Genomic DNA, 26,975 nt, shown 5'->3' with positions numbered 1-26,975 from the left:
AAAAGCAGAGACCTCCACCCCGTAGGGAGAGCAGAGCCCTGGGTGGCAGTGGGGCAGCCAAAGAGGAAAAGCAGAGCCTCTGGTGCATTGACTTTCCCTGGTCTGGCTAATTCCCTGGTCCAAGACTAGTCAGGTCCCAAGGGTGTTGGACCAGGGAGGTGCAAGCTGGTCTTGGGTATTAATGACCAACTTCTTGAGGATTGTTGTTTAATTGATGGCCCGTGTTTTGAAGGATTTCAGTTGTGTCTCTTTTTTGTTTTTTAAATTTCAGGTGGAAAGGAGATTATGGAGAAAAAGTCCAACAGTATTTTCCATCTAATTACGTTGAGGACATGTCGGATGATAACTCGGCAGATCTTGAAAACCAGGTAAGGATTATAGGGTTTGTTTCATGTCTTCCATTAGTATGATGCTGCCCTTTGAGCTGGTTTCTCTCATTCATGAGATTATAATTGTAGGTTGTACATGATTCAGTCTTAGTGCAGAGTAGAAAAGTACTATTTGCTCTTCTTGGAGCTGTTTCAGACTCAATTCTCTTCTGTGCTTGATGCCACTAGCTGTGTTTGGCAGGTTGTTCATTATGGAACAGTGTTTAGGGAGAGTTGTTGACCAGTGGATTTATAAGGAGGCCATAACAGTTGCCGGTAGTGCTAGCATACAGAGTCAGATTTTCAGATTGATGTGTGGAACAATTATGTGCCCCACGTATGCATCTAATTAGCCCACATAGTTACTGCAGTGGTCTTCGCAAATGGGAATATGGGGTGCACAAATTCATCTAATTAGCTATTTTCACACCTTGTTACCCAGTATGTAACTGAGCCAATTGTGATTGCCAAAAGCATGTGAAAATCTGTTCCAGAGTCTTGGACAAAGAGCAATTTGATCTAACAAATGACAGCAAAAATCTGAGTAGGCAGTTGTTAAATTGCACAAATTCTTTTGGTTTTTTAAAATAAAATGTTCAATGAGCCCTCAGATCAGCGTTGGCTAGGGAGTGTGTTAGGGAAGTTTATATGAACATTTTGATCTTTTTAGTATTGTATAAAGGGAAGCTTAGAAAAGGAACGATTACGCCAGGATAGTAGCTTTGTAATGCAACAGTCAAAATACGCATTTGATTTCTGAATTCAAGTGGTACATGTCTGCAAGTTAGGAAACAGGGAACTGGTCTCGTTGAAGACCCACAGATGAACAAGAATTATTCCTAGCCAGTGTTGCTAGTCATCTTTCATCCATAATAAGACATTCTCTCATTAAAAATGAACTTTTTAAACAGAGCCCTTAGCAGTTTCTCCACGACATTGTGGGCAGTTATAAGCAGTTAACTCTGTGTTTCATTTTTGTTATGCATCCTGTGACTGCTGATTAAAATGGAAAAGATTAAGTGAATCAAATTAAACACATTGTTTCTTCACAGATTATCGAGGACAACCCCTTAGGCTCTTTGTGTCGTGGCATACTGGTCCTCAATGCATACAATGTCGGTACGTAGCCTCTGGAGCTTGTAGCAAGAGGTTTTAGGTTTTCTTCCTTTATTTGGGCTGTTTCTCATTGAGCAGGAAAAGTTTTGTGAAACTTCCTTATGTTTATATGGCCTATAATGCAGCCTGATGATGCCATCTATTCAGCCTGACAAGAGGTTTTATAGTGAAAGTCTGTATGGCTGGCTACTGCATTGAACCAGCATGCACTTAAGACTAAAAGAGTTGATAAATTTGAGTATGTCTCTGTTATTACTGGTCTGTCCAATAGTGAAAATGCCACAAGGGAAGCACGATAAGGCTTTTGTCTTCCTACTGGAGCCCAGGAATCCAGAAGATCCTCCTGTTGAATTTGCAACCGATACAGTTGAAGAGCTGTTTGAATGGTACCAAAGCATCAGGGAAATCACATGGAAAACTGCAGAAGAGGTACCAGGAGAAAATAATTGTTTTGTTTTATTTTCCAATGGATGGTTATAAAATTAGGAAATAATGAGCCTTTGCCTGTTTGAGAACCACTTAAGCTTCCCAAGCTTCACTAAAGCCTGAACACATGAATTCTTGCATATTTATTTTATAGGACTTATTTCAGCAGTTTGAATTCAGTGGGACTATTTACATAAAGTAAGGTACCTTGCTAATCTGGATCTGCTTTCCTAAACTTTCAGGCATTTCAGGATAGTTTGCAGAACATCAGCCATCAGTTTCAAAAGTTTGTTCTGCAGAGTTCTCAAGTAGACAGCTGGAGTCTCCTCTGCTTTATACTCCATGTTGTTGCGTGCAACTAGGCAAAGTAGATAGGAAATAGTAAAGAATTATAATGGTAGTGTTTGACATCCACTTTGCACAGGGGTAAGATATGACATGCTTGGTACAAGGCAGTGGAGAACCGAGTTTGAAAAGTAATCCACTACTGCATGTGCTATGTGAGCTCTTTTGCCCAAACTCCTCTTCATAATCCTGCTTCTGACCTCTGCTTTCCAGTGAATGAATATATAAAACACTTTCCTACTTGTGTGTGAATAACTTCATTATATCAGACTAGTAATAACCTGCAGCATGGAATTCCTCTTTTTATCTTCACCTGGGTGTTTTCCAGATCTCTGATAGCAGAATGATTTCCCCTCTACTTCAGCTTCTCCATCATTGAGGCTTTTCTGCCTCTTCAGAAGGACAGGGTAGGACATTCTGCAGAGCCTGCCACTGATGCTCCATAACCCTTCCCTTTGGCTGTTCTCTTTTTCTCTCCTCTTTACCTTTCTAGTATGTAAAAAGCCTTTGACCCATTGAGAACACGCAAAGGAGCAACTTTACTTAGATATCCTGTTTTCTGCATTCCTCCTCCTCTTTTTTTATTATTCCTTGTGTGATTTGAATGACAATGATCTGTGTTTCTTTTCATTTTATTGGCTCCTACTGCTTATCCCTCAGCTGAGGTCTTCATGGTTTGCTTTGTGTCCACAGAATTATATCTACAACTACAGCAAACTTACTTGATGTCACAAGCAGAGAGCTGTCACTTCAGCTAGGGAGGAAGCAGCAGGAGCTGTTGATTTGTTATGAAAGAAATGCTCTGTTTTCATGCCTGTGGCATTACAGTAGGTTATAAAAATGTGGGGAAGGAAAACATGATCCAGTAGAAATGTCTCTAAATAGAATATTTTTTCAGATGTATTAGCAGCCCTTTAAGAGGCAGTTTTCTCATCCTTTTGCCGTCAGAGAAGCATTTAATAGCTCCCTAGTTCTAACGTCCTCTCCTGCCAATGGGACACTCATGGTTTGCCACTGGATTACCACTTTAAAGCTCATTGAGTAGGCAGCAATGTACACTTTGCAAGGGTCGAGATGTACAGTACAAAGAGGGACAACATGTCAGTATGATGGGATATAAAGATTTTATCATTATGCATTGGGAGGTGTGTGCTATGCATGAGGAGGGCCCTGTCAAATTCACAGCCATGAAAAATGCATCACAGAATGTGAAATCTGGCCTTCCCCCTCTAAAATCTGGCCTTTTTGTGTGCACTTTTACTATGTACTGTGCAGACTTCATGGAGGGCGAGGAGGGAGACCAGCGTTTCTCAACTTGGGGGTCCTGACCTAAAAGGGAGTTGCAGGTTATTTTGCAGTATTCCAAGTGAACTGGATGGCTGGAGAGCAGCAGTTGTTGGTTAGGCACCAGCTCTGAAGGCAGTGCTTTGCCAGTAGCAGCACAGAAGTAAGCGGGGCAATATGCCACCTTTACTACTTTGCTGTGCTGGCGATTGCTCTGCCTTGAGAACGAGGCTCCCAGTGAGCAGCCACTGTGCTCTGGCCATGCAGCTCTGAAGGGAGCGCTGCCAGTAGCAGCAGTGCACAAGAGTAGCAGCATCACAACCCCTCCCTTACAATAACCTATGACCCTCTCCCAACAACTCCTTCTGGGTCAGGACCCTTACAATTACAGCACAACGAAATTGTAATTTAAATAGCTGAACTCACAACATTTCCATTTTTAAAATCTCATGGGTGTGAAGTTGACTAAAATGGACCGTGAATAGGCTAGGGCCCTACACTTGAGCAGTGAAATGATGAGATTTCAACTTGGAGCTTTATCCACTTTGTCATCCCTGTTTTATAATGGCAATAACCACACTCCAAGGAGTGGTCCATTCCTGTTGGTATTGATTTCTGTTTAGCTGTCCATAGAAGTGTACTTCTGAGAATGAGCTTACAGCACCTGGAACTACTCCTTTTCATGAAAGCATTCACTGCTTACAAGTGAAGGTTGCACGGCTATTAAGATGTTACATTGCAGTGGGCAGTGGGTATTACAAAGAGGCAATAGCTCATATCTGCATTTGTCCAAGATGATGTCAGTTCATAATCCTAAATCCCCTCTTTGCTTTTCCTAGACCACAGCACCCGCTCTCTGGTCTGGTGACTGCTTCTGGAAAAACGTCTCTCTGCAGCTCCTGTTTTCCTCCCTCCTCCTGCTGTTGTGAGAATTTCTTTTGGAGATTTCCTGTTTCCTTCTGCTTTATCACCTTTTGTCCTGAAGCTAGTAACTGTTCAGTATGCGACTCCATTTATACCTTCTGCCTGCAATCACTTTTTGTGTCTTTTGTAATTTTGATCACCTTCTGCCAAATTCTGCCTTCACTTAATGCAGGGCTCTCATTGACTTCAGTGGCTTATAAATCTCGACCAAGTGCCTGCCAAAGTGAGGAGTGGCCTGGCTTCCCTACTCTCATTTGAATAGGTTTGCAGGTGCTCTCAATCAGATCCCACAGCACCAAGAGTTAAACCCCTAGCCTTGCAGTAGATTGTGGATGTTTCAGTTAACTCTTATGTTATTTTTTGTACCTGCTGGAAATGCTGGCTTGCTTTGCAAAAAGTGAACTGCTGGAGCACTGGGCTGTGCATTTGGAGGCAACTGCATGACATCCTTGGGGGAGTCACTAGAGGCACTTAATCCTGATTTAGATGATAAATAAGTGGAGATAAACTTCATGATGCTTTGCATTGTTCTTTGGTCTGTGCATTGATATGATGTTTTGAGTTAAGAATTTAGCTAGATTTATATATATCTATATTAAAAACAGTAATTCAACTGCCAGGTTTATATGATTCCTATTCAGGAAAGTGCTTAGAGCCAGATTTTTAAAGGTATTGAGGCAGTTGCTGCACTCCACTTTACAATGTCCAAGTCTCTTTTTAAAAAGTAATTTAGATGCTAGGGATGTAAATGAGTAGTTGAGTATACGATGGATTGATAAGCTGGTCTGCACAGGGAGTTGATTTTTAAACTGACTTTTCTCACAGTTCAGCTCCTGCCTGGCACCACGCGCTGCTGCCTCTGGTACAGCAGCAGCGTGGAGTAGCAGGGGGTTCCCCGGAGTGTAGCTGGAGCGCACTGGCTGCTGCCCCTGCACCTGGAGACTATAGAGTAGTGAAGTGATTGATGATGTTTTATGTAGTTACTCAGCTATTCTATTACCCAATATCTGACATCCCTATTAGATACTTAGGAGTGAAAATCTTATTGACTGTCAATGGGATTTTGACAGCTAAGTGCCTAAATCCCTTTTGAAAATGATACTTAAACCACAACAGTGAGTAGCAGCCTTTTAAAACTCAGGTTTTTAAGACATACTTAACTGCTTTCTTGAATTGGGACTTAAATGTGTGTTGGGCCTCTGGATTTAGATTTCAGTCAACACTCCCCCATTAAAAATGAAATAGAATTTTTTAATCTAGTAAGAACTGGATAAACTGCATCTAAGTGTTTGTCCACACAGAGCAATAATGAGGACTACAGGGGTATGATTTCTAAAGCACAATAATGTGTTGGGCATTAATTGGTCTATGTAGACCCTGCTGGTGTGCAGTACAGTATGCCTGTGTCTACACTGGCATGAATTTCAGGAACTGCTTAAAACGGAATATTATTCCGTTTTCAGTTTTTCTGGAAAAGGAGCGTCTACATTGGCAGGCTGCTTTTCCGGAAAAGCCCCTTTTCCAGAAAAGCATCTGTGGCCAATGTAGACGCGCTTTTCCGGAAAAGAGCCCTGATCGCCATTTTCGCGATCGGGGCTTTTTTCCGGAAAAGACTACTGGGCTGTCTACACTGGCCCTTTTCCAGAACAGTGTTCCGGAATAAGGACTTATGCCCGAGCGGGAGCAGAATAGTTTTTCCGGAATAGCGGCTGATTTTGTACAGTAGAGTATCGTTGCTTTTCCGGAAATTCAAGGGCCAGTGTAGACAGCTCGCAGCTTATTCCGGAAAAGCGGCTGATTTTCCGGAATAAGTGGCCCAGTGTAGACACAGCCTATAGGTTCCCTAATGTGCTTTAATGTAGTGCTGTCTGAAACATCACTACGTTAAAATGCCTTAAGGAACATTACAAAGAGATGACAGGTTTCAGTATATACTACTGTATATACATTACAGTACAAAATAGAGACCCCAAAATCCCCAGTTACTGGAAATCAACATACAATTCAAATATTGCTAAAAATGAGCCCCCAAAATTATATTAATATACCCTGAAAAACAGAAGCCCCAAATTTGTCCTATCCAAGTATGTTTGTGAAGTGTTAAATATGAAATCAGGGAGCAAGGAATGTTTTAACATAATTATCCTCCCTTTAGATAATTTAGTTTATTGTTTATTGTGCCTTCGTGTTCTTCGTATATGCAATCTAAAATATTTTTTTAATCTGAAACAGGAGAATAGGAGGAAGTACTGGGAAAAGAATCAATTAATTGCCATTGAATTATCTGACTTGGTAATCTACTGTAAACCAACAAGCAAATCCAAGGACAATTTAGGTGATTTATTTTTAATAATAAATGTCACGTTGTCTGTTTGCATGCCAATCCTGTTCAAAGAAACACTTGAAATTTTAGAACGGAAAATAAAATACCTGCTTTCTACACTGGGACAATTCAGCCTCAGACATGCAGGGTTTTCAGTGACACACTGGAGCGAGCTTTACAATATTCAAATGATAAAATGTCAGGTGAACTCTAGTGAATTATCAGAATTGTTTTGAGCATGCATCTCAACTTGTCAAGGCTTAAGTCTAGGATTAAATACGGAACATACTACTGAAAGGAGAGAGAGAAGAGATCATAAAGAAGGAAGGAACGCTCTGAGGAGACGAGAATGACTTGGAAATGATTCATTCAGATTTTTCTTTTCCGTATGCTACATTACTAATGTTCATGAAATGACAGTGACAAAGAGTAGGAAGCTCTAGTGTCTGTTGATGGAGTGAAGTAATGACATTGTCTTTTATAATTGAAGATGTCAGAGAGATACACTCTGGAGCAGTGGCAAATTTCCACTTGGCCTATTCAAGCCACTCTTCCAGTGTAACACTGATAGTGAAGCTGACCAGAAATCAACATGCACACTTGGCTCCTTTCGTTTTAGAAGATGAGAAAAGGCTCTGAATGAGTTATTTTGTGATTTGTGAAAAAACTCAACCTTAAAATCGACTTGCTTTATACTTTGTAATATTTTACTATGAGAGCCTGCTTGTCATTTACAAGGAGCCCCCTGGAAGCTCCTGGAAATAATGTGAAGATGTCTGAGTGTAAATGAGAATGGGGTGAAATATCAGTAAAAATTCCTGGATTGAGGCTGAAATTGATTACTTGCTGGCTTTTGGTCATTGAAACTAGATCCATGGAGTACCAAACAAGTATCCTCTTCCTGCTTAAGATTCTTTGCGAATGCTTGCAGTAAACCATCAGTGTAGATAGACACTACAATTGCAATCATTGTCGGAGGCGTTGTTAACCATGGCTTGCCCTCCATCCCCCCCACTCACACATAGGAAAGGATGTCTTATTTAAAAATGTGCTGCCGTGCTCAAAGGAGCTTTATTAGTAGTGATGGGATGAGAACAACACTGTAGCCTTCATCCAGTCCCCCCACAATGAGCGATTAGAGGACTTGTCAGGCAGACAGGTTATTTTAATTTTCAGACTTGACGTTCAGCCAGTTTGCGGTGTGTGCATTAACTAACAGTCAATTTGTGTTAAAGGATGAGGTAAAGCAAAACTCCAGTGGAAATGGAGAATAAATGGTGGTTTCTTTTCCCTTTTTTCCCCTTCCCTCCCCCCTCACCCCATGTAGACAATCCTGATTTCAGAGAAATCCGGTCTTTTGTGGAAACCAAGGCTGAAAGTGTTGTCAAGCAGAAGCCTGGTGAGCTGCTGAAGTACAACCAAAAGGGACTGACGCGAGTATACCCTAAAGGACAGAGGGTTGACTCATCCAATTATGACCCGTTTCGCCTCTGGTTTTGTGGTGCCCAGATGGTGTCTCTTAATTTCCAGACCCCAGGTAACATTCTTGTGAAGAGGAGCCTAATTGTCTTTCATTCTTTCCATTGATTATTATAAATTTCCCCCTCTAATCTGTCCCCAGTCATGATCACTATGACTCTCCTTTCCAAGGTATCTTACTAAATGGAAAAAGGAATGTGAGTGCCTGAGAGGATTGAAAGTAGATGTTTGCTTGTGACTTTGTGGATTGGCTACAAGGATAAATCCCAGAAAATTAATCTCCAGCCATCCTGTAGAATTTACTTGTGCAACCTGATCCAACTCCCTTGAAATCCTGGAGTCTGTCTCTTTACTTTGTAAAGGGTGTTGGACCAGGCAGTATGGCCACAACATCAGCTGGTATAAATGCATAACTCCACTGATTTTGATAGTGATACTAATTAAGAGCAGCTGACAATCTACTAGACCGCATTTTGTGGAGCTGTATTGACAGTAATTCCATTTAATGATCAAGAGCTATTAGAAGAGCTGGTTGGAGAAACTGTGATGGAACCACATTCTGTCAGAATGCACAGTTACATTGAAATTGACACATTTCATGAAATCATGTGAGGTGCACAAGAATTTGATTTCTTGTTTCTACATTTTTGGATATGGAGTACGTATTTTTTTTCATTTTGAGATCACTTGTCATTTTGTTTCTTAATTTCGTATGGTCAGAATTTTTTTTTAAAGGCCACAGTCTAAACAAAATGTTTCAATTTTGTCAAAATGAAATGTTTTGTTCTCCTGGAAAAAAAAACCAGTAATTTTCTTCCAATGGGAAATTTTGAAATTAGTTTTTGTTCCTTTTCAAAATCTTAACATGTTTTTTGGAAAGGAGCTTCTTCTCTCTGCACAGCTCTAGATATCAGCTTGTGTTTATTACTGAATAGATATTTTAACCTGTTCACTGACGAGTGAAAATGTGTGTGAACTGAAAATTCCCAACATTTCTGGTTTGACAGAATTTTCTCTAGGCTAATCGTTCTAATTACTGAAGTGAAACATTAGTGGGAATGACACTCTGGAGCCATCAAAGGGATACTTTGTCAACCTTTTGGATTAAATAAAATGGGAAACTGTACTATCATGGCTATCTCATTCTCTCCCCAGATAAATACGTGCAAATAAACCATGCCTTGTTTTCACTTAATGGACGGACTGGATACATTTTGCAGCCAGAAAACATGAGAAACGAGGACTATGACCCTATGCCAAGTGAATCAAAGAGGAAATTGCAGATGATTTTGACAGTGAGGGTAAATCTTTTCTTTTGTAAATATATTTTTATAAGCAATAAAGGTCCATATGACTAAAAATAAAACTATTATATTTTCAGAGCAGGAGCTGTGACAAATTGCCAAAACATACTTTATTTAAATGCCAGTATTTAAAAATAAAACTAATTCTGCCATTTTCCATTAAATTAAATACATTTCTCTTTGTCATATCAATTAATATAGAACCAAAAAATGGAATGTATATGGTGACTATTAAAAATCACATCAACTTGCATTGACCTCCACTGTAGTCCTCATTAGAAAGATCCAATTAGAGACTGGTTAGCAACAGATTTATTAGTTCAACAGGTTTCCAATTTGAATGAAATAGGTTTTTATAATGGAAAAAAAGAAACTAAGCCAGAACACAATAGGAGAAAATGTGGCTATTTTGCTACACTCCATCATGTCAGAATGTTATTTTTTATGAAGAGAAAGAGTTTATTGTTTGAAAATTACACTATAGTGGGTCCTGGCACCATCTGTAAATTGAACTTGTTTGTGTTCTCAGCTGCTATTCAGCAACAGAGATGTCTTCCAAAATAGCATATGTTTTATGAAAAATGTTGGTAAGGAACAAATACACTTCTCACTACAGTTTGAACGCAGACACGAGTTGTAAAAGTAAAACAAAAGAACAAACGCTTTTTAAGAAACATAGGAAAGGCTAAAAGAATACAAAAGGCTATTATCCGATCATCATGAGAATCGAACAGTGGCAATTGAAGTGAGGAGTCTTCTGTATGTTCTGTGAGAGTGTGGTGTACAGAGCTGGATTTTCATTCGCTGTCCCTCATTTTTGCAGACACATTTTTTGCACCCATAATTATTTATGCTCATGATTTAGGTGATTCTGATGTTTGCCATTGATTTACAAGTGCATGCATTGATCAGCCTGTATAAGTCACCAGAACTCTTGGCACAAATAATTGCTCATGCCAGATTACACCTGCAGTTATTTTTGCTTGCAAGAATGGAGGTCCACTTTGTCATTTTTAGGGAGAGGGGCACTGAAATTTGATTCAGACTATTGAATGGCTATCAGCAAGAGAGAAAGAAAGATAAGAAAGAGAAACGTGTTTGTGCATGTATCTATATATTGCATAGAAAAGCTGCTTTGAACAAAAGTCAACCACACACAAATCAGGCCAGAATTAAGTTGGCCTGTGCAAGTCTGACTCAGCCCCTTTGTGTTTATACATTGTGGTACTGTCTTAAATTATATAGTCACATACTGTTTCCCCCCACTGAATCTCACCTCATTCAATGAATGGGTATTTATTCAATGTTCATTTCCCCCTTTTCATTCAGTATGTGACCCCAGGTCTTATTAGCATGTACCATACAAACCCTATACTGAAAACAGACTTGTTAATTTCCTTTTAGGTGTTTCTGAAGTGTTTTCATCATGGTAGCTGAGGGCTCACAAACGTGAATTAATCCTCTCAACTCCCTTGTGAATTTAGGTAGGGGAACTGAAGCACAGAGATTAAGGTCAGGATTGTCAAAAGGATCCACTGACTTGAGTGTCAATCTTGAGACACCTAGGCCCTGATTTGTCAGAATACTGAGAATTTTATGGCACTTCATATTCCCAAAGCACAGTTCCAGTCAAATCAGTTGCAGTTGTGAGCACTCAGCACTTTTGCAAATCAAACCCCAAGCATTCTCCTGTTGATCATGGAGAAAATGAAGAACACCCAATTAGTGGCCAACTGTGATTGCATTTGACTTGCTTAGAATCACGTAGACACTCAGTGGCACAGGAAGGTATAGAATCCAATTACCTAGAATGACACTCAGTTTCCTTAACCACGAGACCTTTCTGTTCCTGCAGTCCCTCATCTCATTCCTTAAGAGTGTAATAATTGAGGCAGGAGAGCTACTGAGAGCCACCTCTTTCACTACAAGAATGCTGATTCATTCTCAGAACATCATTCACCCTCTCTTTCCCTTAATCCACTTTTCATTCCTCTGTATTTGAGTCAGGCATCGTCCCGCTCCTACCTCACGTTACCTGCAGGAGAGTATCAAGAGCACTGGAAGTACAGCCTCCCTGCTCTCAGTTTCTGTTTCTGGTACCACAGTGGTCCTCAGCAGCTGGGAAGAGCCATTGCAAGTAAAGTCCTGCAACCCTTTGCTCGCTCTGTAGGGAAGGCACATGCACAGTCTGGTTGCTAGGCATGGAGCTTGCCCAGTACAGACAGAATCACTGGAGAATTTAATTGAGGATATGTGATTCTTTTTCCCCTGGAGGCTTAAAAGTTGGATAGATTTGCATGTATTTTCACGGGCATGTCAGTGGGCACTTCCCTGTCATCAGGGCAACCCCATAACAAATGTCAAGTCACTGCTTGGAAGCGTACAGGTGCTAGATCTTCTTAATGGAAGGGTGCTAAGAGGTTTTTTTTTTTCACATGGGCAAAACATCGTATTGATGAAAGGTATAGGAAACATGACCTATGAATGATGGAAGACTGAAAGAACTGGGTTTGTTTACTTTGGAAAAGAGAAGACTGAGAAGGGACATGATAACAGCTTTCAAGTAATTAAAAGAGTGTTACAAGGAGGAGGGAGTACAATTGTTCTCCTTGGCATCTGATGATAGGACAGGAAGCAATGGGCTTAAACTGCAGCAAGGAAGGTTTAGGTTGGACATTAGGAAAAACTTCCTAATTGTCAGGGTGGTTAAACACTGGAATAAATTGCCTAGGGAGGATGTGGAATTTCCATCTCTGGAGATATTTAAGAGCAGATTATATAGACATCTATCAGGGATGATCTAGAATGGTGCTTGGTCCTGTCGTGAGGGCAGGAGACTGGACTTGGTGACCTCTGAAGGTCCCTTCCAGCTCTAGTGTTCTATGATTCTATGCTATTTCTATATACACACACATAAACAGATTATGTATCTCTGTATAATATATTGGAGAGAAATTGCATGTGTGTGTTTTCTTGTGGACTATTTGAGAAAAAAATAGTCTTTTTCAGTGGCACTGTTTAATAGTTCTGTAGTCCAGTAGCAGTACATAAATTAAAATGCCAAGTTTCCTTTTCAAATATTGGTATAATCTATTGTCCCTTTATAGGTTTTAGGTGCTCGCCATCTGCCTAAACCTGGCAGAAGCATTGCCTGTCCATTTGTAGAGGTGGAAATTTGTGGGGCTGAATGTGATAATAGCAAGTTCAAGACAACTGTTGTGAGTGAGTATCTGCACAACCTTCTGGGTGGAGTAGAGTTACACTTCCAGTGTACTAAATAAAATTGATAGGGGACTTTCATCTTACACGATATTTATAACAAACATTAAAACTATTATCATGCATGATATCTATAACAAAGGTTAATATTTTGTTGTGGTTATTTTAATAAAAGTTAATGAACAAAAATTCACAGAAGCCCATGGCTTGTCTGACTTTTACTAGAAATAATGAAGAGGGGGTTTGACGGAGGTAGGACTGGGAAGAAAATGGGACGGGGGAGCCTTTCTGGGCGGAGAGGGGGGGAATCTAGTACCTCATGCCTGTCACTGTAGGGCTGAAGCAGAAAATCTCATGGAGATCTCTGCAAGTCCCAGAATCCATGACCTCTGTGACATAATCTTTTCCTTTATCTGTAATTTAGAAACATTGTATACCAGAAGGATAAGAGCATAAGGAAGCTTTATTGCTCTTAAGTGATGATGCATGGATTAGTACTCTAGAGCTTGCCCCAGGCCCAGTTAATTTTAGAACCTTCACTATGTGTCAAATTTAGGCAAAGAAACATGCAAGTGTTAGGTTCACAATAAACTTCATTTCTGTTAAGTTTCTGGCTATTTGTAATTTCCATATTTTAAAATTGCTTGGTAAGTTGAAGGCATCTCCGAAGATGCTCTATGTGGTGTTCCAGGCTCTGTGTAATTTGAAAGCTTGTGGTTTTCAACAGCAGAAGTTGGTCCAATAAAAGATATTCCCTAACCGACCATGTCTCTTTCTGAAGGGGCACTTCAAGCAGAAAAGTTCTAAGGTCATGAGACTATTATTATTTAGGTTTGAGTTCAAATATTAGATAATTTCTTTGGATATATATTGGACAAGAAATGTGGTAGTACAGCAATAGAGAATGCAAAGCCCTATCATCTTGATCCAGAACCCAACAATATCAAGGAAATATCCCCTTGAGAATGGGAGCTGTGTGTGCAAATGAAGTTCATTTAATACCTGTATCTGTGTGGGACATTTTCGCCCAAAGTCCAATGGGGGTAAGGATTTAAATGTGAGGCTGCTGCTTCTTTATGTTTTTTCTTACTTTAAGCCATCTGATTAGCTGTCTATTTTATTGCCTGATTTGACATTTTCAGAGGCATTGATGCTTCTCTGGGACAGATAAAACCTTATTTCTAGTTATCCACACTGCAGAACTCGGCGAGTGGAATGAATGCAGAATGTTCAGTAGGGAGCAGCACCTCTAGGGAAACCACAGTATTCCCCATAGGAGAGTAGTTTGATCTTTATATATTGAACTGGTGATCAACCTTCAAAACCAGATTTTCAGCCACCAGAACACATGCAGATGACCCCAAAAAACTTCTGCAATGGGTATGCAAACTAGATAGTTTCATATCCGTCTACTTAGTATATTTCACGCTAGTGTCTGTTTTTATGCTCAAGACCTAGGGCTTGTTTTTCAATACTGCCTGGCAAGCAGTTCACCTTTTAAAAATAGATCTCCTGGGAAGTTTTTTATATAAATATTTTAAATATGAGCAAATGTATTTAAATCTAGGTGTTTTTTTTAAATCAATTTTTCCCCTTTCCCCCAAGAACTTCTTGAGTGGGCATATAAAAACAGGAGGGATAAGGAATTTCAGTCTTTGTGTCTAATCCCAGTATATGCCCTTGGATATACACACTTGTATGTACACGAAAGGGGAGCGATTGCATCATAACCCAAAAGTTTTCCTTTTGTTCCAGATGACAATGGACTTAACCCAGTTTGGGCACCCTGTCCGGAGCAAGTGAAGTTTGAAATTTATGATCCTAACTTAGCATTTCTGCGTTTTGTTGTTTATGAAGAAGACATGTTCAGTGATCCCAACTTCTTAGCACATGCCACTTTTCCCATAAAAGGAATCAAATCAGGTAAAGCTCAATAGGGTGTCATACTGGGTTAAGCAAGAAACATGCTCTTTAGATCTGTCAGTAATGTGCATTTGGTTTCAAAATTTAAGGAGTAAAGTGCCATCCTGCTAAAAGATACCCTGGGAGATAGCTTCTTTAAGGTGAAAATGCCATTCTCTCACTCTGATCTAGGATGTTAGGTGTATTGGAAATAATCTTTTAAATTAATCACCTACCACCAAATTGTTTTTCATTCTTTTCGCAATAAGAAAGAGTTACATAGATCAAGTTGTATCAGCAACTAGAAAATGGGTATGGAACTACATACCATAGCAGTATGGTCGGTTTCACAGTGGAAAGTAAAGACCGTTCCTGCATTCTTGGCTGAAACAGATGGATTTAAATCTGACCCTCTGGATTAGGAGGGTCAGACAAAAAAGATTGATGTTCTCCAGCCTCCTCAATACCCAGTTACAGGTTTATTCTGGAAAGGGACCAGTGTCAGTGTTGCAGTGTTTGTGCCTACCTTCTCATGATTTGATTATGGAATGATTACTGTGATTTAGTTAATTTGATTGTGTGCTCAGAATGAGTTCTGGAGAGATCACTTCTTTAGACTCTTCTGCTATCTTGGGTTCTGCTTTTGCTTTTTAGCAGATCAAAATGTGGGCATCCCTTGAGTTAACTTCTGATTTCTCCAGGCCTGGTATGATTAACAAGGCTTTGGGAAAACTTCATTACTCCATCTCTGCTGGCTGCTTCTTTATAAATTTCAAAGCTTTGCCTGCTCAAAAGATGGAGCAAGTGAGTGGAGTAGAAAGATCCTCCCAGTCCCCTACATGCTTGTCCCCAATTCCAAGCAATCCTCCCTTCTTTGCTTTAATTACCTCTCTGCATCCTCTCCCCAGGTTTTAGGTCAATTCCTCTCAAAAATGGTTACAGTGAAGATATAGAGCTGGCTTCCCTCCTGGTATTCTGTGAAATGCAGCAAGTTCTGGTAAGTGCAAAACTACTTCCTGTGTTACACTTTCGTCACCACTTCCACTACACCCAGGGAATGTGTCAGTGAGCTCTTTGTAGTAACCAAGAGGTGACAATTCAGCTTATTGTCCTGTGGCTGATGACGTACGACCCTAAAGCAGCAATGGGCAACCTACGCTAGTGAGTGGGCTGAATGAGTGACCTTGGGCTGCATGAGTGGCCTCCTTCATCTGAGTGGGCCGCAAGATTGTCGTAACCAAAACGGTCTCCCAGAAAAGGGCAGTTTTGCTTACTGCACACGGGTACCTAGTATTTGCGGGGTGTGCTGATTGAACCATAGCAGCACTCTGATTGTTTGCAGAGGGAGCACATGGCTCTTGCTGCCAATGTGGTGTGCAGTCAGCACATGCCTCACTTCACATGCCGTCGCTTTACGTGCGTGTCACTTTAGTGATATTGGTAGGAAAAAAACGACATAGTCAAAAACCAGCAGAATCTGGCAACCCTCCTCCTAGTAACAGTAAACACTATGTCTTGCGTGCCACATGTAGATCCCCGATGGGCTGCATGCGGCCCAGGGACTGCAGGTTGATCGCCACTGCCCTGAAGTCTTTCACACTGGTTCCTGAATGTTTATTAACCTGATTTCAGATGCTCACTGTGTGGGGATGTTGTCTCTCACTTTTTAAGAACAGTCTGTTCATGCAGCAACTCTGCTGCTGGCCTCCTTGATTGGAATGAAAGTGTCTAGAATTTAATTCTTCGGCAGTAGCAAAGAGTCTATCTCAAGCTAGTTTGCCCCTCTTAAAGGTGAAACTCAGTAATATTGACATCTCACTTGGCAATAGATACTCAGGATAGAATATATTCCCTCTAGAATCAGTCTCTGGAAAAGGACAGAGCTTTTCCAAAGAGCAAAAGTGAAGACAGTAATGGCCAGTGTTTCAGAAAAAAATCAGAGACCCAGCGCTAGATCCCACTGCAGATAAAGCTGACTCATTTAAGTCTTCACAGCACATCTGTTTGAACCACTAACATTTTGTTTGCACTTAACCCCCTTCTTGGAAAAACAATTATTACACATCCTCAGTCATGGAATCAGTCAGATAGCTGGGTGAGCCATAAACAATTATTATTGACACTTGAAGGTGTTGCTACAGTACTTTAAACTACAGCAATCATGTTTAGTCAGCATACTCTCCACCCTCCAAATTCTCAAGTCACAATTCTCCAGGCTTGATGATACGGCCCCGGCGTGATCTCCCATATACTGCAAATTTCAGAGGAAAAAATACTCCGTTTCTGCTTTACATTGGTGTAAGCCCACTAGAGTTGATAGAGTGACTCTAGACAGAGGCTTCTGTAACTGACATCAGAATCAGGTTATTGCATTTCTTATAGCAAACCACTGTGTGCTTCTCAACAGTAAGTCATTAGGTCTCTGGAGGGATTTAGCCCTGCAGCTACATAGACACTGAAATGGAAAGGATTGTTTTCACAGTCCTGCTCCGTTTCCCTGGTGAAGCAGCAGCTTTGGGAAAGGGTAGTTCCCATCCCAGCTCTTCCACGTTGTGTAGAAAGTCTCACGGGATGCCATTGCACACTGACTTGTATGTAATCCTGTCACAGCTTCTTGGCAGACATTGTAGCTTTCCATTACCTGCTGGAGAAGGGAGAGTAAAGAGGAATTGCAGTGAGGGGATCTGAAGGGAAATGAGAACGTGGGAATGCAGGATCATAAAGGGGAAGGAAAGGTTCTATGGAACGAAAGGGGCCAAAAGTGAATGGCCACAAAAGGGGAAAATATGAGACTGATGCATATAAATATAATGTCTATCTTTTTAAAAGTTTTGAAACATGTAAGGGCTCAAATCCCATGGGGATGAGCCTTGCATAGAGGGATAGATCAGGGGTGGGCAATAATTTTTGATGGGGGGGCACTCCAAAAATGTGGTAAGTGGTCAGGGGCTGCACTTTTCATTGGAGAGGGTACAGGGTCTGAGATGTGGGTTGGGTGCCAAAGGGAGCTTGGGGTAGGTGATTGAGGTGCAGCAGGGAGTATGGGGTCTGGGAGAGAGTTTGGATGAAGGTTGGGACCTGGGAAAGGGAATTGGACTGCAGGAGGGGGTGCAGTGTTCAGGAGCGGGCATGGGTGCAGAATAGTATTCTAACCTGTAGGAGGGGATGCAGGGTCTCAGAGCGGATTGTGACCTATGGTTGCAGGGATTTGGATTGTGACCTAGGACAAGGGATTGGGGTGCAGAAGATGACTCTGACTTGGAAGAGGGGGGTGCGATCTGGAAGAGACTTGCCACTTGGGGCAGGGGTTTAGGGTGCAGAGTCTGGGAAGGGTATGGGTGTAGGAGGGGGTGCAGAGGGTTTGATTTGTGAACTGGGGCAGGGAGTTGGGAGGGAGGAGGCAGGGTGCCAAGTGCAGACTTTGGCAGGGAGGCACTTACCTAGGCTGTTCCCAGCCAGCTATCCAGTGGCAGCCTCGGGCAGGTTCCTGCCTTCTGCACCCCCACATACTGCTTAAGCCAAAATTAAGATGTAGTGGAAATGTCTATTTACAATGATGAAACATCAAGGTGATGATGCAGTGTTTGGAGACATTTTGAAGATTTTTTGACAGCCTGTAGTGAACAAAGACTTGTCACGGTCATAAAACTTTTAGAACCTTTGCCAAACAAATTTAGAAGTATCATAAAAAAGATCAAGACCTTGTCCATCTGTTAGGCTGCTTAAAAAAATTCCTCCATAAAATGTTATAATTTAATAACAGGTCTGTTTATTCAGAAAGCCCATCTGCATACACTTGGAAAGAAAATGTAAAATTATGAAAGGGCTTGCAGATGGTTTTGAAATTTGTTGAGACAGAGAGATGCAAAAATGTAAAGGTGTATAAATTGTCATGTCAGCCCATATCCAATTCCTACTGAAATTACCTGGAATATTTCAGTATATTCTAGAAAGGCAAGTGTATTAAGAAAGTTTTAAAATTTAGAAGCATGTCTTATTTGCTTGCAAATTTGATTTACTTGCTGAGAAAATGTTTGACTGTTTTTGAAGCATTCTCGGATTACAGTCAGTTTAGCTAGTACTTGTGTTTGTAACATACAGATTAAAGTGGACACTTCTGAAATTAGCATTGGTGGATACAATTATTTGTTAGAACAAATGAGAGCATGTAGATGTCTAAAAGATTAGCAATTGGCCATTTGCATGTCCATGTTTATGGCTGAAGGAGGCGAGATGGGTCTTGAAAAATCAGAGTCTTTATTCTAGGGACGTAAAATCCTGTTTTTAAAATGTTAACCCATTACACCATATGGTTAACTGGTTAATAATATTAAATGATTAAACGATATGTCTGACAGGTTGACTGGCTAGCTGCATTGCAGGCAGGGAGCCACTGGAGCAGCCCCTGCCCATGGCTCTGTGGTCACAGCAGCATGGTGAGCCCTGCCAAACTGGAGCAATGCCCCCGACCAGAGCCAGTCTTAGGGGTGGGTGACCCAGGCAATTTTCAAGGGGCCGCCGACAGAGCTAGTCTTAGGGGCGGACTGCGACCGCATTTCGGCCGGACCTTCTGAATCCTTGCCCTGGGTTTCCCTGGTTACTCCCTCACCCTTTTTTTTTTTTTTTTTTTTTTTGCTTGACAAATTTTTGTCCGGTATTTTTTTTTCCAACTATCTGGCAATCCTACAGGTGAGCCAATTGGTTAGGACTGGCCCTGCCCCCCACCCAGTGACACTACATGGCTGGGAACTGCTCCAGCCAGATGCCAGTTAACTGGTTACACTAGTAAGCATTCTGGTAAGGCAATGTTTATCAGATAATCGGTTACCCTTTTATATCCCTACTTTATTCCATAATTTGTATTGCAGAACAGAGAGGATGTGATTCAGCTCCTTGATGTCCTCAAAGAGGGAGCTGCAGCAGGGTTTTAGCTACAGTGCAGGGGTGGCCAATAATTTTTGCAGGGGGGTCACTTAATGAAATTTGATACATGGTCACAAGCTGGCTCCACCCCTGGAAGAGGCAGGGTCTGGGGTGGAAGAGGTGGGGTTGGGGACGAGCCTCCCCCCAGTGTTGTCTGGGACCATAGGCTTTGAATTAAAAACACAGCAAAGGCCAGCTCCTGGCCCCACTGCTACTGTGTTGCCAGGCAGCCTTCCGGGGTTGCTGAGGCTATTTAAGGAGTTTGCAGCCCTTGCCGGGGTAGCACCGGGGTAGCACCACAACCATGAGTTTGAGCCATTCAAATAGGATCCTGCTGCCTGAACCACTGCCTGGAAATTTGCTGGCACAAGCAGCAGGATATAAATAGAGACCAGATACAGTCCATGGGCCAGATCTAAGTGTTAAGTGGGCCAGATCTGGCCCTTGGGCCACATTTAGCCCAGCCCTGGGTGCCCTGTGTGTGTGCGTGTGCGTAACAGAGCACTTGCCATTATTTTAGAGTTTGTTAACTTGGCATCTGGGGATTCAGTGGCTGAGGAATAAAAGGGGCTTGATTATTCGTACATCTGCTGCACAGTGTCTTCTGTTTATTGGTCACATGATTCTTTTTGATGTGGGATGTTGTGATATTAGTGTGGAAAGTAAGATCCCAGTCTGTTCAAGACTTACAAAGAAGGAAAACTACATAATGTTTTAAAATAGGCCATTAATAGTTATGTGGTTTCCTGTTCATTTCTGAAGAGTTTTGACAGCCCTTTTTATACAAGATGACATGCAAATACAAATTAAAAGAAAAGGCTTTACCCTGCAGCCGAAACAGAGTCTCTCAATCCCATTAGACAGACCCGCTACAGCATGACTCAGGCTAATGCAAGAGGTTTCAGACTCTGGGTTGCAGCATGTAAGGGCAAATCACTAGCTGGCCATGAGACACCATTAGCTTTGTTTACCTGCACCTCTGCAGCTATAGGTAATCGCAGCAACCATTGGACATGGATCACTGTTCCCGGCCAATGGGAGCTGTGGGAAGTGGTGCACATCAGGACATTGCTTCCCACTGGCCAGGAATGCTGTGATCCCCTGTACCTGCGGAGGCACAGGTAAGCAAAGCATCTCACAGTCAACTGTTGGTTTGCCCTTTCAAGCCGTGACCCAGAGTTTGAAAACCCCTGGGCTAATGTGCTAAAAATAACAATGTGGACTTAGTGGCTTGAGTGGCAGGTTGAAGCTTCAAGCCCACCTGTATGTGAACTTGCATAGCTAGTCTGAGTCTTTGCTGGAGCAGCAATCTCTGCTTCTATTTTTAGTATACTAGGTTGCATTCTATTAGCCAAATATGTCTGCTTGGATAGAGAGGCTCATTCCTGGCAGTGGTGTAGACATACCCTAAAGGGCAGATGCTCTGCTGGTACAGGCAGTCCCTGACTTACGTTGATCCAACTTATGTCGGATCCGCCTTTTTTAAGAACGGGGCTTTTCTCGCCCAGGAGCTCACGGGCGGCGGGTTGCCACCCGTGTCCTCCGGGGCGAGAAAAGCTTCTCCCGGTCTCCCTGGTCTGCTGGGGGGGTCCAGCAAAGCCGCTGGACCCCCCCCCCCCAGCAGACCTGGGACACCCGAGCCAAGCCGCCGCCTGGGCGGCTTTGCTCGTTTGCCCTGGAGCAAAGCCGCCCAGGCAGCGGGACTCCCGCCGCCTGGGCGGCTTTGCTCTGGTGTCCCTGGTCTGCTGGGGGGGTCCAGCGGCTTTGCTCCCCGTCTCCCTGGTCTGCAGGGAGACGGGGAGCAAAGCCTTGGAGCACGCCCGCAGCGGGACAGCCCGGGCGCGCTTGGGCTGTCCCGCTGCGGGCGCGCTCCGCGGCTTTGCTCTCTGTCTCCCTGGTCTGCTGGGGGGGGGAGGTGCAGCTAGTGCTCCCCCCCCCCGAGCAGACCAGGCTTTTCTTGCCTACCCCCGTGGTAGAGCAGCTGGGGGCTTCCGGGTTGGTCCCGCAGCGCCGCTACGGACCAACCCGGCAGCACCCCAGCTGCTCTGCCCCAGGCGTCCTGATTCAGCCGCTGCTGGTCAGTTTCAGAAAAGGTCAGATATAATAAGAAACTCCACTGAAAGCAATGTGACTTAGTAGTAAGCCCCGTCCTTCGTGGTGTTTGCATATCAGATGTAACCCTGAAAATAAGAATTTCATTCCAGTGTTTTAAGACTGTTAGAAGATAACTGCAGTCGTTACACTAGCCTCCTCCCCTTCTTTCTTCAGTATATGTAAAAACTCGATGGAATGCTTTCTCTGTAATTTATTTATTTCTCGCTGATCACAGTGATGATCACAAAGCTAATTTTTATGTCATCTTTTTTTTCAGTTTTTTTCTGGTTTTTTTTTCCTCAGATGTGTGTTATAAAAATGAATTTACAAACCACCTCTTAGAAAAAAATCTAGGAAGAATAGCTTGTGTAAGACATTGAATTGATTTCTGGTGTTCTTTTCCTCTTGAAGGAAAGCGAAGAAGAGCTTTATTCATCGTGTCGGCAGCTTCGGAAGCGCCAAGCAGAACTGAACAACCAGCTGTTCTTGTATGACACCCATCAGAACTTAAGGAACCCTAACAGAGATGCTTTACTAAAAGAATTCAGTGTGAATGAGAACCAATTACAACTGTACCAAGAGACATGCAACAGGAGGTAGGTTTAATCCTCTTTATCTTCCCTGGGGAATCCCCAAAATAATTCTCATATTTAAGGGGTCCAGTATGGCACAAAGACATCAGGTTTATACTTTCTAGTTCATTTGACTTGAACCAGAAGCCACACTTCCTTCCAGTGAGTTTGAGCTGCCACTGAACCAGACTCCAGCAGCACACATCAATAAATCTTTGTTCCCCACGACACCCTGAATGCCACAATCTTTGCAGCTTAGACCCTTCCCTACCATCCAGATTAAACAGCCAGATAAAGTGCTCACCATAAAGACTACATTGTTAAACAGATAGAACATGTGGGACCAGAACAGTTCTGGGGCTGCACCACAGCCTGTCTCCTGCTCTGGCACATGGCTGGGGGGAAGCAGCGCTGTAGCCCAGGCAGTGCTAAGGACTGACTGCCCTTGGCCCCACCTCTTCTGGGGGTGTGGGCCATCATCCACCCCACCTTGCCCTGGGGTCAAACCTCATAGTTCTGGTTTGATCTAAATACAAATGAAAATGCGACAAGGTGGAATTTCCAGTTAAACACCCAAACTCTATCCTAAGGAAAAAGACCCTTTACCTTAAGCCTTTCCGCAGGTCATGGCTAGGTACAGAGAGACAGGACTTTTCTGTAGTAGGAGGAGATCCTGAATTGATCTACGCTCACCCCTTAGCCTAAAGCGAGGAGAGGGATCAAATCCTTTCCTCCCAGCCAAACAGATGCCAGTCTTTCAGGTCTCTTTAGAACCAGAGAAGTGACCAATGCCACAGCTCAGTGCAGAGCCAGGCTGATTGTCCAGTAGGAGCAAGGCACTTTTGGCCTTCAACTAGGGAAGACCTAGCTTGCCATTTCCCTATCACATTGTGAGTCTGTGGTGTAGCTAAGGGTAAGTAGCTGAGCAAATATTACGAGCTAGTGGTAGAAGCAAAGGACTGGGAGTTGACATTCATGAACTCTATCCATAAGTCTACATAACTTCTGTGTATTAGTATCTCTCTGTGTTCCGAGGTACAGATGATACTTGGGGTGTTGTGTGTGTTTGAGATCCCTGAATGGAAGGTGCTTTAAGTATATGTTGTTATAATTATAAGCAAACTCCAAGAAATGCTTATCTTGTAACAAACTGTGAGGAAATTGGGATATTTGGGGACCAAATATTTAAAGATGGAGGGGAAATGGATGTTCCTACAAGTTCCTGCAAATAGAGTGCTGTGAAAGTAGTTCGTGTGTGCATTTTTGTGGGAATGTCCATGTTTTTTTGGCCCTTTATTGGTGTGTATACAAAGCTTTGAACATATGAAGGGCCATATATCTAGAATCCTGCAATACGCAGATATCTGTGGGTATCCATATCCACAGATATCTATGGGTATCTGCAGCTCATTTTTGTGGATATGGCTGTGGATAAAAATTTTGTATCTTTGCAGGGCTCTACATACATTTATGTTTTTACTGAGTTCACATTTTAACACAGAGTTGCTGTTACTCTAGTTGCTGTACAATGTTAAGTGAATTTACTTTTATATTTCCCCTCAGAATACCTAGCACAAGTTGTTGACTTTAATTTTCTTTTTTCCTGAAGATTGAAGGAGAAGAAAGTCAGTAACAGCAAATTCTATTCCTAGAGAAGCTATTCCCTGTGCTGCACCTTTATAGAAGGCACTCAGGAAGAGACATTAATTTACCCTGGTCATTCAACTCGATGAAAGTCTCATCAGGCTGAATTTACTAAGAAGAGGGAAGATGGATTTCCTTGGTATTTTCTTGTTATAAGAGGAACTTGTTTCATTGTTGTTTAATTTATCATCTGAACAAACTATACACAGAGTGCAGGCTAGATTTTCTGGAGATTCTAGTTCTTCTTTACATTTGGTATCATAAACCATAGAGTAAATAGGAAACTAAGGGTCAGTGTTTCAAAGTTACGTGGTGTGCAGACAACTTGCATGCATTTGTGCAGGCTTAACTTACCCTTTAAAATACCGAAAGTACAGTTACAAAATATCTACAGTATTTGTGTGCACAGGACACAAGTCAGGCATTCACAACCATTTGCACGCCCACAACTTAATAGTCTGACTCTTTGTGAGTGAAAGATAATCGGTTTAATTTATTAAATGCTGTGAAAGCACTTTTATGAGATGATTGTGACATCAGATACAGCAGATTGTATTCCACACATATAAAATATTCTCGGCAACAGATGGTTGATGCTATATTTTCTTCTGATAGATGTTTCTTGTTACATTTTTAATACCAGTGAATGAGTTAATTTTCAAAACCCAAATTTATTCCAAGACTGTAGATGGTTTATTTGTTGGATTATGTGAAAAACTTTGAAAAGAGAAATATGATATTATTTTGTGTCATGTAAATCAGCTCCATCAAGGCAGTGAAAGAAAATATTTTAATACATAAGGTAGAAGCTATCCTTTGCTCCTAGAAAGGAAAGGTGTTTAAATTTACTTTGGTGTAACATCCTTTCTCAAGTCCTTCCAGCTGCTAATCTGCATACAAATGAATTGTTTGCAAATTATCCACCTGTAATCTAGCAGACTTTCTTACAAGATAATGTCAAACAGTGCTTTGTTTTTTTAATGTAGTCTGTTTTCCCAAAATATATTTAATCCCTAACATGACTGTGCAGAAATACAGACAGAGACAGTAGGAACATAGAAGATATATATACAAAAGAAGATATAGATAGGGAAAAAACCCTATTAGATCAGAAAATTTGTTTCTCAGAAGAGCAGAACAGTCTTTGGATAATGTGTCAAAGACCAGACATCTTAATTTTTATATGCGTTGATTCTTCTTGTTAGCAGCACATTATTCATTAATAAGAAACAACTAGATTATCTTGATGTTAGTGGAGTTTTGCACTGTTATGTTTGAATGTGCATTTAATAAGCACAGAAGAGATTATTTTCTTGTAAGTAATTGCCCAAAGCTTAAAGTGATACATAGGGAATGCTGTATCTCTCATCATTGAAAGCCTACTTTAGTTCAGAATTCATCGTACAGTGAACTGCCTCAGCGGTTTTCAGAGTCACTTGCTCTCCATGCCACCACTTTTCCTTATATACTGTCTCAAGATTAATTTAATTGATTCCACTATGCATTCACAGATGATAGTTCAAGGAACACCCTTGCGGTTTTAGTTATTCCATAAAGACATGGCATTTCTCTCATGACTTTGATACTGTTGATAGAGATATGTCTGATGTTGTTTACCCAAGAGGTGAAGTCTGTATCTACGTGGAAGGATGGTAATCCTGATGTTCACCCCAAAACATTAAACAAGGGAACAAATTTCTGCAGTGCAATTCCCTTAATTACACAGACAAATGCCCCTTTGTATGAGCACACACCACTGTTCATGTAAATTTTCTGTCACTTGGGGTCCTTCAGTCAAGGCTGGAAGTCCTTCCAACAGATCAGTTTTTGTTCAGCTACATCTTGTTGGGTGTGGTGCAGGAATCACTGTAGCCTGGGTGATGCAGGAGTTCAGACTAGATTATTTTAATGGCCTCTGCTGGCCTTGAATTCTATGAATAGAGTATGTGCCAAATTAGAGGCCAGGTTGAGGCTAGCTGAAAATGTACATACATTCTGAATGTTTTCCTCAGACACACCTAGAAATGTCTTCATTTTGGCCATGATTTTAATGTTGTAGTTTCTTTTAACTAACATTGCAAATGAGAGCTGAATAGAGAGATCCAGAAAAAACCATTATTGAATACACTGGAATCAATCAAGAGGCAGTGGTCTCTGTCTGTAGCATGAGTTGAGAGGAGATTTTTATTGACATCAGTGAATCGAGTCAGGATGTAAGTATTTCCACGTATGATCTCAATGGGTTGTCCAGACTGGAATATTGTTTACCTCCTCAGAAACTGAGTCTTATCACATGACTATTTTAGTCAATCAAGAGCCAAGATTTTCTTCTCCTATGTAACTAGTGTTTATGGGCATGTCTACATAGCATCTGGGTCCAACCTTTCCAGCCCCGGTCCACAGCCCCACATTAGTTTCCTATAAATAGCTGTAGAGGCTGCAGCTTGGGCTGGAACTCAGACCAACCATAACTTGGGCTTGAAATTTTGGGTTTAGATTCAGTGCAGACTTGCTCCATGTGCAACCTAGGTTGTTAGTTTGATTTTGATGAGTTCCAACTCTATTTCTGTTTAGTTCTAATCAACATTCTTAGGTCCCAAGTGTACACTTAACTAAAGCATGAGTTATCCAATGGATTTAATGGAAGTGCTTTTCTGGATTGGGCTCTTAATCCTTGGTATCAAACACACCTCCCAGGGCTACTAGAGAGAAGGATTTCTGCCATGTGTGTAAACCACCAATGCTTAGAAAATGTTCCTTGGGGATCATGTTATATTGTTAGATTAAATGATCTAGCGTGTTGTTGAAAATATGGGGACTTTTTCAGTAATTAGAAATTAATGAACAATTTTGAAGGAAAATTTTGTTTTGTGTTGTTTTTAGAAGCAGAGTCCGTAAAAACCCACTCGATTCTCTGGGAAATGGGGTGGAGGTAATTGAAGTTTAATTTATTTTTTTAAATAAATAAGTATATATGTGCATTAAAAGTGTGTGTATTTAAACTGTGTGCGTATTTAAGTTGTGTGCGTGTCCCATATTGACACTGAACTTA

The 26,975-nt window shown here is 41.6% G+C and overlaps 1 protein-coding gene across 2 annotated transcripts in view; it reads left to right on the top strand.

Annotated features, from left to right (window-relative positions):
• Positions 1-26,904, top strand: part of PLCG2 (phospholipase C gamma 2) — a 99,114-nt gene extending 72,210 nt beyond the window's left edge. Inside the window, exons 23-33 of one of the 2 annotated variants that reach the window (XM_075939997.1) lie at positions 272-368; positions 1,421-1,487; positions 1,756-1,913; positions 6,696-6,798; positions 8,114-8,323; positions 9,421-9,566; positions 12,677-12,791; positions 14,544-14,711; positions 15,599-15,687; positions 22,119-22,303; positions 23,889-26,904. In XM_075939997.1, the coding sequence (XP_075796112.1) occupies positions 272-368; positions 1,421-1,487; positions 1,756-1,913; positions 6,696-6,798; positions 8,114-8,323; positions 9,421-9,566; positions 12,677-12,791; positions 14,544-14,711; positions 15,599-15,687; positions 22,119-22,303; positions 23,889-23,931 (1,381 nt within the window). In that variant the 3' untranslated portion in view covers positions 23,932-26,904. Of the gene's footprint in view, positions 1-271; positions 369-1,420; positions 1,488-1,755; positions 1,914-6,695; positions 6,799-8,113; positions 8,324-9,420; positions 9,567-12,676; positions 12,792-14,543; positions 14,712-15,598; positions 15,688-22,118; positions 22,304-23,888 lie in introns of those variants that run through there. The other variant, XR_012906659.1, reaches the window with a different exon arrangement.
• The last annotated feature ends 71 nt before the right edge of the window (positions 26,905-26,975 follow it).

This window comes from Pelodiscus sinensis, chromosome 12, assembly GCF_049634645.1.
Source record: "Pelodiscus sinensis isolate JC-2024 chromosome 12, ASM4963464v1, whole genome shotgun sequence".
NCBI classification, from domain to species: domain Eukaryota; kingdom Metazoa; phylum Chordata; order Testudines; family Trionychidae; genus Pelodiscus; species Pelodiscus sinensis.
The sequence above is the reverse complement of the archived record's forward strand: the minus strand, read 5'-3'. Positions and strand labels throughout refer to the sequence as shown.